The sequence below is a fragment of the Eupeodes corollae genome, chromosome 3 (assembly GCF_945859685.1).
Source record: "Eupeodes corollae chromosome 3, idEupCoro1.1, whole genome shotgun sequence".
Lineage (NCBI taxonomy): Eukaryota > Metazoa > Arthropoda > Insecta > Diptera > Syrphidae > Eupeodes > Eupeodes corollae.
Window position 1 is genome coordinate 74,397,269 of NC_079149.1, and position 12,432 is coordinate 74,409,700.

At 31.9% G+C, this 12,432-nt stretch overlaps 1 protein-coding gene across 1 annotated transcript; it reads right to left on the minus strand.

Annotated features, from left to right (window-relative positions):
• Positions 1-7,667: 7,667 nt before the first annotated feature.
• LOC129952741 (uncharacterized) lies at positions 7,668-8,461 on the minus strand. Its single transcript, XM_056065547.1, has 2 exons — positions 7,899-8,461; positions 7,668-7,832 (listed from the first exon to the last, which is right to left on the minus strand). The coding sequence occupies exons 1-2, from the start codon at positions 8,082-8,084 to the stop codon at positions 7,701-7,703; spliced, it is 318 nt and encodes a 105-aa protein (XP_055921522.1). The 5' UTR covers positions 8,085-8,461; the 3' UTR covers positions 7,668-7,700.
• Positions 8,462-12,432: the final 3,971 nt, after the last annotated feature.

Here is a 12,432-nt window from a genome sequence, read left to right on the forward strand (position 1 = left end):
CACGAGATTTACCATCAAGGACTCCCAGAATTTGTTTGTTTGGGTCGGTGCTTGATTTACTTGATAATAAATGAACTTAACTGCAATAAATAAAAATTGTAAAATTAAATTAACTAGATTTTATTTTTTATTAGTTCGAAATTCTTTATTTTCAGAATTTTTATAATTTTCAGCATAGATTTCGATAGTGAGGTGCAGGATGAAGTTACTCATTGGCGCTGTAAACAGGTTTGTAACTGGAAGTTGGAAACTTTTTTTAAAAATATTAATATGAATGTTTTCTTTTATACGTTTTAGATCAATATTTGCTGGACTTACACGACTGAAAAAGTTTCATCATTTTTGCCATTAATTTACTATGTTTTGTCAAAAAATACGCTTTTGACGATAAATGGTAAAAGTATGGCAAAAGTAATAAGCTTTTGCAGTTATGTAAATCCTCCTGAAAAAAGGATTTATTTTAATAATCCTGTTTGTGAATTTAACAAATGGGTTTAATAAACGCAATAAACAAATTTATTGAAATCAATAAATTTTGTTTATTTCGGTTATAAACTTATTTTTTAATATTATAAACAGGTTTAATAAATAAATTATTTATATTAATAAACGCGTTAATTAAAATCAATAAACTTTGTTCATAAAGGCAATAAACGAGTTTATTAATATTATAAACTGAAATAATAAACGGTTGTTTATATTTATGAACGCATTTATTAAAATTAATAAATTCTGTTAATTGAGGTTATAAACAGGTTTATTATTATTATAAACGGAAATAATAAACGGTTGTTTATATTTATAAACGCATTTATTAAAATTAATAAACTGTGTTCATTTAGGCTATAAACTGGTTTATTAATACTCTAAACGGAAATAATTAACGGTTGTTTATATTTATAAACGTATTTATTAAAATTAATAAACTCTGTTCATTAAGGCTATAAACGGGTTTATTAATATTATAAATGGAAATATAAACTGTTATTTATTTTTACTAATGGATTTATTAAAATCAATAAACTCAGTTAATTGTGGTAATAAACGAAAATTTTAAATTGTTTGTAAAATTTTAAGCCGGAAATGGAGAATAATAAACGATAATTCACTGACACAATTAATGTGTTTATTGGACAAATTCCATCACTATATTCATTGTCTCAACGAACTTTTTAATTATATTTACGTACCTTTTTGGTTCAGTGTATAAAAAATTATATTTCTTTGAATCAAAATGAAAGTGTTATGTTGTATAATGGAGGTTGGTGTCCAAATTCTTCATTAAACTTAGATGGACCATATTTTAATTTTTGTTTGCCGCTAAACAAACTTTTGGGTTTTGCAGAGGATTTCAAAAAAATAATTCCTAATGCTCGACATGACTTAATTCTAACCCGTTCTCGTACTGATGAAAATTCACTAATAGCTGATGCAGATGAACAAGCGAAGATAACATTACTCAAAGTTCAATGGAAAGTTCCGCATGTTCACCTTACTGATTCTTTGAAATTGAACCTATTCAAGTCTATAAATGATAATGACACTATGAAAATTGCATTTCGTAATTGGGATTTATATGAATATCCTGTCCTACCTACAAGTGACCATCATATTTGGAATGTTAAGACCACTTCACAAGTTGAAAAGCCTAGATACATTATTGTTGCGTTACAAACTAACAAGAGAAATCAACTGAAAGAGAATCCTACCTATTTTGATCATTGTAACGTTACCAACGTAAAGGCATATTTAAATTCTGACGTTTATCCATACGAAGACCAAAATATATCATTTAAAAACAACAACTTTAGTATTATTTATCAGATGTACTGTGAGTTTAGAAAAAATTATTATAATTGTTCAGTTGCAGAGCCATTGCTAACAAGAACTCTCTTTAAATCACAAGCACCGATTTTTGTGATTGATTGTAGACATCAGAATGAAATAGTGAAAACTGGACCTCCAAATACATCAGCGTATTGCCTTATGCTGCATGATCGAATAATAAATTACAATCCTCTGAGTCAATTAGTATCTCGAAATATTTAAAGATTTAGTTCAATATAGCTTATAATCAAGAACACACGAACCCTAGCAATGGCATTCATCATTGACATTCAAGGTTTTAGAGGTCCCAATGACAAGTTGATAGTTAAGGAAATAGCTATTCTGCGTGGCTGTAGCCATCAGCACTTCATTATAACACCTCCGTTTGACTTTAAGCATTTACCAACAACATTAAAAAGACAAGCAAAATGGCTATATCAAAACCATCATGGTTTGCACTGGAATGGCGGATTCACCAAATATAATAAAGTGGAAGAATTTCTTCGAGATAATATTATAAATCACATTGTTTATGTAAAAGGCGATGAAAAATTACAATGGATAAAGCGATTACTAAATGAAAACGTTGAAGTAATAAATGTTGAAAATATAAACTGCCCCAACTTCAAAGAACTGAAAAGACTTTTTCCAAGTGAGACAAGATGCTTATCACATAGCAAATGCTGTGCCCTGCAAAATGTATTTTTAATTAATAATTTTGTATGCAGCCAGAATCTAAAGTTTTCCTAAAAATGTAATGTGAAATAAAAAGCAACAATTTTTTTTTTTTTTTTTTTTTTTTTTTTTTTTTTTTTTTTTTTAATGTTCTTTATTTTAAAAATTCCTTAAGCTTAACATTTTTTTGTTTTGTTTTTTCTTATATAAATAGGTTAATAAATAAAAATAATTTACTTAAAATTAACAATATTTCTTTTTTGTTTTTAATGTGTATTCATTTGATAATGACCCCATGCGTAGGTGCTTACTCCATCTTCCCTTATATATCTCTTATCATCAAGATGACTTAAAACAATCTTATTTAGCTGTTGTGTATAGATTTGGTGAGCAAAAGATCGAAAAACAAACATTTCACCATGAAAAATTCGTTTGTTATACAAACAATCCTTATAGCTGGCTAAATTTATATCATTCAATGCTATTTTCTTGACGCCTTTAGCTTTTTTTACTTCCGTTTCTTCAACAGAATAAGAATACATTTTCGATCTTAACCCAATAAATTCCTTCATTATCTTCCCAGAATTTTCATCTTTCATCATACCCAAGACTTTTTTATTTTTTATTGGAATATTATAGGGATTATCAACTGAGTATGCAGAAGTATCGAAATATGAATCAATATCATGTTGAATATCATTATAAAAATCGTGAGTTTTTATTGTATATATAAATGAATCTGTATCCATATAGTTTAATTTTAAACAATTACCATATTTGGGTTGCATATAGCTATAATGGAAGTCATACATTTTCCATTTAGAAAACTCTAACACACAAAATCCCAAGTACAACGGCTTATCGTAATAAGTATTAACTCTTTTCATTTGAATTGCCGTCATTTCATCAGTGAATTTAGTTAAACTATGGAAATTCGGTTTTGCTATTAAAGCTCTAGCTCCTAGACGTTTTTTGTGACTCCCCCAAGAGGTTACAATCTTAACATCTTTTCTTTTATCTACGTTTTCCATAGTTTTCCCAAAAACACTATTGTTCATTAACTTAAAGAAATTTTTCTCAAAATCGCTCGTAGCTAAGGTGCGATGTTGATTATTCAAATCAATATATTTTTGAAGCCACCTAGATTGTTTAAACTGTAAAACTCTATGTATACGAATGAGTTTTAACCCATTTTTAATACATTGTTGTAGATTTTTATAATGTATAACATAATTTTGTTTTGGAGTTAAATCTGCTATTAATTTCGAAAACTTTGATTGATTTACTTTTTTGTTTTGCACACAAAATGGTAAATCATTATGACATTCATGCAAGGAATCTGGGTATTCTAAGTCTACTTCATATATATACCCGACTTCCGAGTCATCTGAAATATTCATTAAATCAATGTTTTGAATATTATTAACCCATTTAATAGATGAATAAGGTAGAGGACAAGACATTGCCCACCCATATAAATTGTTGGCATCAACATACATCAAATACTGTGAATCTTTTGTTTCATCATAGTTTTGCATATATTTATTGTTGGCAACTGAGTGGCGATGTGAACATTGAGAGATGCCTCCTCTAATACCCTTCTTTATGAAATTATATATTTCAATGTCTTGAATAAGATCCAGCTTTATATGGGTTTTTCTAAGCATTGCATCCCAAGATAACCCTGGTGCTGTGTAATAATGACAGGGATCAAGTTCGTAAATACTTTTACAAATAATTTTAAAATTTTCAAATATGTCAGCTAGTAGAAGAACGTCAGTTTTTAAATATAACTCCATATAATCTGAAAGAGTCTGACATTTAAAAACTGTCCATACTTTTTTAGCATGATTGTATTCGCTATCGGAGCAAGCTTCACCAGTCAATTTATTTTTAAAACACTCTTGAGGAGGAAGGGTTTTTTCCTCTAAACTCTCCCATGTTTTTACATGATCATAGGGAAATACACCTTTCCTTGTCAGAAGCTTAAACTCTTCTTCAATTGGAAAATTAGATCTTATTAATTTAAAATCACTTGGTGTTAAGTCTTTTGTAAGGGAATCAATGCTAGAAGGTATAAAACGTAGAGAATCCAAAAATCTCAGTTCTATAGTTCTGTTATCAAACGTATGTAATGTCTTTGAAACAGAAATATAGCGCTCCTTATTAAGAGGAATGCAAGAAATATTTCCGTTGTATGAAGCAAGTTCTTTGATAAGTAAATGCGAATCATACCCGGTGAAATTATGGAACAATATTGGGAAAAATTTAGGTTTTTGGTAAATCAAATTACATTTATTATGCGCTGGGCCATTATATTTGCCTGTATAATGACAATGATCTGCAACTCGATCTGTTCCTAACTCTTTGTTGCAGATATGACATAATGGACAATTTCTTTGATATTCTAAATCAATTTCTGATAAAAGTAGCATGGGTTTAGAATTTCTTTTATGTAATTCATAGCAATCTTTTATCAGAGAACTAACAAAATCTTTTACACAATTGCTGCCTTTAAACATTTTAAATCTATTGATAGAACTATCACAAGATTTTATAAAGTAAGCACCTGCGCATGGGATATGTTTTTGAATATTTAAACTACTACTAATACTACTACTACTACTAGCATTACCTGGGGATCCTACTTCCTCGAGGATGCATTCGAAATCTGCATATATTGTGAAAGGCACGTCCATCTTCCGCTCAAAATGTTCAAACGATACAGTCTTTTTATCGTCGTTGGGCATTTTTGTCACCATTTTACAGCAGTTGTCCTTGTGCGTCATCAGTTTTTCTTCAGATATAAATCTTAGCAAGCACGTGTTGCAAAACCAAGATTTTCCTCTGTAGTTTTTCGCCTGCGTTGAAACAAGTCTAAAAATAAAAAATTTTAAAGAAATTAGAAAAATGTATATGTTTTAATAATAGGTAATTATCAGATCTATAATTGCAATAAAGCTTACCTTGATATGCTTTTAATCCAGACAAAGTGCGAAATTCCCTCGTTTTGCAAGAGAATTAGATTGATGTGATTTCTCTTCTCCTGTGGTGTAATGTAATAGGGTCCTACTACTATCTTCTTCTCATCGTCAAATCCAAACACATTGATGCTTAAAGTAGGGTTTAGTGTTTCAAACTTAGAAATATCGCTAAGTCTTAAAGGAAATTGCAGATCAGCGAAATCAATTCTGATGTTATTTTTATAAATCGTTCGTGAACTGATATCTCGTATCTTGTATGTTTCAGGTTTATGGGTATTGTTCTTTCCTTTGCTAAAAAGTGCTGAGATGATGGCCCATTTGAAACAATACTCATCAGTGTTGTGAACGTTTATACAGGCTCTTTTTCTAGAAAGAAAACTAGGCAACGGTATATGTCTTGAACCTTTGATTGGTGTGTATTGATTTATGTTTATTTCCACGTGACATATCCGCAGCAAGGCCCATCCACTGTCTTTTTCTTGAAATTCTTGCATTTTCGTGTCAATTTCATCTATCATATTCCTATATGAAGAAATTATATCACTGCCTTCAAGTGCAATTTCCATTTTTGTGTTGAAACTTTTAAGACTTAGCTCCATTTCATCCTCCGACGTAAATTTAATATACTCAGCAAACAATTCTAAGTTGAACTTAACACTTTGCAACTTTTCCAGGTGATCTTTCAATTTTCCTAGAATTGCTGACTCTGCTTCATTGAGAAACTCAGGGGGACTTAGGTTTTCTTCACTCTTGTTTTTATAAATGAGAGTTTCTACTCTCCCATTGAAACAACTTTTCAGCACCAGGAAGTCATCAGAAAGGAGTTCTGCAACAAGTCGCTTATGGACATTTCGCCGTACATGGTTTGTCCAATCTCTTGCATTGATGTTCAGCTCACACACATCACAATATTTTATTGCAGACTTCTGAGTTTCTTCTGCGTTCGAAAACATGGCCTCTATCAAACTGATGTGTTCAATACTTTTTAAGTGATTATCCCACTGACAAAATATAACATCTTTTTCGCAGATTTCGCAACGCGTTTTCGCTGGTCCAGCTTGAGTCGAGCAATCACCGTTTTGGAAGATTTCATGATCCAAAGAACTGTCTTCAAATAAAAGTTCTTGTTGCATTTTTAAATGTGCCTTGCTCTTCAAATGGTTATTCCATTGACATGGGATCACATTTTTATCACACACCACACATAATCTTTTTGCAGGGGCAGCTTCTTTCGAGCCATCCATTTTCTCAAATAATTGCTTAACCAATTCCGAATGAGTATTGGTTTTAGCATGATCAATCCACTGCCCCTTTTTAACACTTTTTTCACACACATAGCAAAAGTTTTTATTTTCACCGTTAACCGATTCCCTTAAAGACGTATGAATTTTCATATGTCTTTTCAAATTAAAATTTTTGGAAAACGATTTTCCGCAAACTTCACATAAAAACGACTTCATGATTGAATTGATTTTTGGGTCGTACCGGGGTGAGGTATTCTTTAAGAATAAGAATATTTTGAATATATCAGCTAGGTTTGTATATAGCTCAAACATCTTGAATATCAAAACCGAGTTAGTAGATAATCAGACTCCCTTTAGTAAGTAATCTACACCTCATAAATTTAGTATTTTATTATTTTCTAATGAATCTCTGACTATGTACTGTAGATAAGTATACATCATAATTTATTCATCTAGGATTTTCTGATGTTCATCATGCTTTAAAAATTGACACATATTACTTTTGGTAAAATATTTATATTTCTGATTTTCTAGTGGCCTCATAACTTAAAAAGTAAGTTTACATGATGATGGTATACGTGAAGATAGTTTATAATTTATTCTTTTTAAATTTACTGACCATCCTTTGACCCAATAAATTTAGTATCTATGATTTTTTAAGAAAAAATGCTATTAAGTTTGTATTTTATGGTTTTCTAGCTAGCAAACAGATTTTGAAACTGTAATATGCTTTTCTCGCCTTAATAACTTGTTACATGCCCAATATAAAAACCTTAAAAGTATATTTAAATACTATTGATTTTGTATGAATTCAGTTTAATTTATTTTCGCTGATTAACCAGAGGTAAACATGTTGAAACCTGTCAAACTCTTCCCCTCATAAAGTAAACACTTTTACGCAAATGAAATGAAAAGAGGCAATTAAAAACAAAATATGTATGCTCAGAACATGTAAGGTTTATTTAATAATTTACAGTTCTTCTTCAATTTTAATACTAGCAGTTCGTCCTAACGGACATAAATAGGTAAAGTTGAATGAACCTCGATTGATTTCGGTTATTGCAGCGTCTGACAATTTGTTGTATCGCATTGGGAAGAAAGTCTGAAAGAAAAAAGTCTTTAGTATTTACGTTTTTAAACGTTTTAAGAAATAAAAATGGAAAATTACCTGAAATTCGCCCAAATCAGCAACAATTCGTTCTCCAAATTTCGTAACACAACGTTTCAGTTTACCAATACGATATTTTTCATTTTGTTTTAATTCAATAACCTTTTTACAAGGCTTGAACAAAACTTCCTCTTCAACTTGTAAAAGTTCTTCTCTGAGATTCATCGTCGACGGTATGAGATACATCCTAAACTGAAACAGCTATTTATACAGAAATTTCTGAAAAAAATGTGGAAGGAATTTAGTTTTAATCACATCAAATTGGACAACGGAAATTTTTATGATAAGAAAAGTAAACCTAACCAACCCGCCAACATATCTCCTTGAAGATTTTAATGGTCAACCTATTAGTGGATGTTTTTACGAAAAAGAATTACAAAAGACTAAATACCCTCATATTTATCTCGTGGAAAAAGTACTTAAAAGTAATGGAGACAATGTATATGTTAAATGGCTCGGCTTCCCACCGACTAACAATTCATGGATTAATAAATCACAATTATTATAAACGACATAAAATATTTGTTTCCTTTCTATTATTTCTTAAATTGTTTTTCATAAATTACTATCAACCTTCAAACAACCAATGCATCTTAAAGTCAATGAACTCCCACTGATGTAATATGATCTCATTACCATACAAAACTCATATACCCATACTCTAATGAAATCTACCTACAAACCATACAAGAATCCCTTTTTTCTAGCATCCTACTGTACAGTGTACATACACCGCATCCTCCACGTCAATATTCAAGCTAAAAACATAAAAAAATTTTGTAGGTACATCACTAACCGCAATTCACAGTCACGAAAACTAAATTCACACCAAAATTCACAATTTACAACAACAAAATACATTTTACCCAAATGCTCTATTCCTCAAGTCCGATATTTATACTACTGTATAGTTGTTGTAATTAACATGCATGAAATTTTCCCATCCCTATTCCCATGCCCAAAAAGTATATTCTTACAGTCCCAACAATAGTTTTCTACCAACACTTTTTTTTTTTTTTTTTTTTTTTTCCTTACATTTTCCTTACATTTTCATTCATTATCAATTCGAAATTTCCTATCACATTTTCAATCCCCACAAATTTCATCCACCTTTTTTTCCACACACAAGCACACACATGACACTCAATGCATACTGCCCATGATACTACACCAACGAGCCAGTGTCATAGCTGTCCTCCTTTAGGAGCAATTTTGATGCTCGGAGCACATTTTTTACACTAGGGAGGAGCATTTTATTCCTCAAGTCCGATATTTATACTACTAAGGGTTCAAAATAGATACTTGACTTGTACTAGAAAAAGATACTCCTAATCAAGATCTATCATTATAGATATAGATGAGTCATTTTGGAGCATCCTGAAGGATTTTTGATGTTCTAGACGAAAATCAAATCACACCCAAAACCATCACCTGATCCTTCCCAACCCCCAAAATCGATCAAGGGTTCAAAATAGATACTTGACTTGTACTAGAAAAACATACTCCTAATCAAGATCTATCATTATAGATATAGATGAGTCATTTTGGAGCATCCTGAAGGATTTTTGATGTTCTAGACGAAAATCAAATCACACCCAAAACCATCACCTGATCCTTCCCAACCCCCAAAATCGATCAAGGGTTCAAAATAGATACTTGACTTGTACTAGAAAAAGATACTCCTAATCAAGATCTATCATTATAGATATAGATGAGTCATTTTGGAGCATCCTGAAGGATTTTTGATGTTCTAGACGAAAATCAAATCACACCCAAAACCATCACCTGATCCTTCCCAACCCCCAAAATCGATCAAGGGTTCAAAATAGATACTTGACTTGTACTAGAAAAAGATACTCCTAATCAAGATCTATCATTATAGATATAGATGAGTCATTTTGGAGCATCTTGAAGGATTTTTGATGTTCTAGACGAAAATCAAATCACACCCAAAACCATCACCTGATCCTTCCCAACCCCCAAAATCGATCAAGGGTTCAAAATAGATACTTGACTTGTACTAGAAAAAGATACTCCTAATCAAGATCTATCATTATAGATATAGATGAGTCATTTTGGAGCATCCTGAAGGATTTTTGATGTTCTAGACGAAAATCAAATCACACCCAAAACCATCACCAGATCCTTCCCAACCCCCAAAATCGATCAAGGGTTCAAAATAGATACTTGACTTGTACTAGAAAAAGATACTCCTAATCAAGATCTATCATTATAGATACAGATGAGTCATTTTGGAGCATCCTGAAGGATTTTTGATGTTCTAGACGAAAATCAAATCACACCCAAAACCATCACCTGATCCTTCCCAACCCCCAAAATCGATCAAAGGTTCAAAATAGATACTTGACTTGTACTAGAAAAAGATACTCCTAATCAAGATCTATCATTATAGATATAGATGAGTCATTTTGGAGCATCCTGAAGGATTTTTGATGTTCTAGACGAAAATCAAATCACACCCAAAACCATCACCTGATCCTTCCCAACCCCCAAAATCGATCAAGGGTTCAAAATAAATACTTGACTTGTACTAGAAAAAGATACTCCTAATCAAGATCTATCATTATAGATATAGATGAGTCATTTTGGAGCATCCTGAAGGATTTTTGATGTTCTAGACGAAAATCAAATCACACCCAAAACCATCACCTGATCCTTCCCAACCCCCAAAATCGATCAAGGGTTCAAAATAGATACTTGACTTGTACTAGAAAAAGATACTCCTAATCAAGATCTATCATTATAGATATAGATGAGTCATTTTAGAGCATCCTGAAGGATTTTTGATGTTCTAGACGAAAATCAAATCACACCCAAAACCATCACCTGATCCTTCCCAACCCCCAAAATCGATCAAGGGTTCAAAATAGATACTTGACTTGTACTAGAAAAAGATACTCCTAATCAAGATCTATCATTATAGATATAGATGAGTCATTTTGGAGCATCCTGAAGGATTTTTGATGTTCTAGACGAAAATCAAATCACACCCAAAACCATCACCTGATCCTTCCCAACCCCCAAAATCGATCAAGGGTTCAAAATAGATACTTGACTTGTACTAGAAAAAGATACTCCTAATCAAGATCTATCATTATAGATATAGATGAGTCATTTTGGAGCATCCTGAAGGATTTTTGATGTTCTAGACGAAAATCAAATCACACCCAAAACCATCACCTGATCCTTCCCAACCCCCAAAATCGATCAAGGGTTCAAAATAGATACTTGACTTGTACTAGAAAAAGATACTCCTAATCAAGATCTATCATTATAGATACAGATGAGTCATTTTGGAGCATCCTGAAGGATTTTTGATGTTCTAGACGAAAATCAAATCATACCCAAAACCATCACCTGATCCTTCCCAACCCCCAAAATCGATCAAGGGTTCAAAATAGATACTTGACTTGTACTAGAAAAAGATACTCCTAACCAAGATCTATCATTATAGATATTGATGAGTCATTTTGGAGCATCCTGAAGGATTTTTGATGTTCTAGGCGAAAATCAAATCACACCCAAAACCATCACCTGATCCTTCCCAACCCCCAAAATCGATCAAGGGTTCAAAATAGATACTTGACTTGTACTAGAAAAAGATACTCCTAATCAAGATCTATCATTATAGATATAGATAGTCATTTTGGAGCATCCTGAAGGATTTTTGATGTTCTAGACGAAAATTAAATCACACCCAAAACCATCACCTGATCCTTCCCAACCCCCAAAATCGATCAAGGGTTCAAAATAGATACTTAACTTGTACTAGAAAAAGATACTCCTAATCAAGGTCTATCATTATAGATATAGATGAGTCATTTTGGAGCATCCTGAAGGATTTTTGATGTTCTAGACGAAAATCAAATCACACCCAAAACCATCACCTGATCCTTCCCAACCCCCAAAATCGATCAAGGGTTCAAAATAGATACTTGACTTGTACTAGAAAAAGATACTCCTAATCAAGATCTAAAATTGTAGATATAGATGAGTTATTTTGGAGCATCCTGAAGGATTTTTGATGTTCTAGACGAAAATCAAATCACACCCAAAACCATCACCTGATCCTTCCCAACCCCCAAAATCGATCAAGGGTTCAAAATAAATACTTGACTTGTACTAGAAAAAGATACTCCTAATCAAGATCTATCATTATAGATATAGATGAGTCATTTTGGAGCATCCTGAAGGATTTTTGATGTTCTAGACGAAAATCAAATCACACCCAAAACCATCACCTGATCCTTCCCAACCCCCAAAATCGATCAAGGGTTCAAAATAGATACTTGACTTGTACTAGAAAAAGATACTCCTAATCAAGATCTATCATTATAGATATAGATGAGTCATTTTAGAGCATCCTGAAGGATTTTTGATGTTCTAGACGAAAATCAAATCACACCCAAAACCATCACCTGATCCTTCCCAACCCCCAAAATCGATCAAGGGTTCAAAATAGATACTTGACTTGTACTAGAAAAAGATACTCCTAATCAAGATCTATCATTAT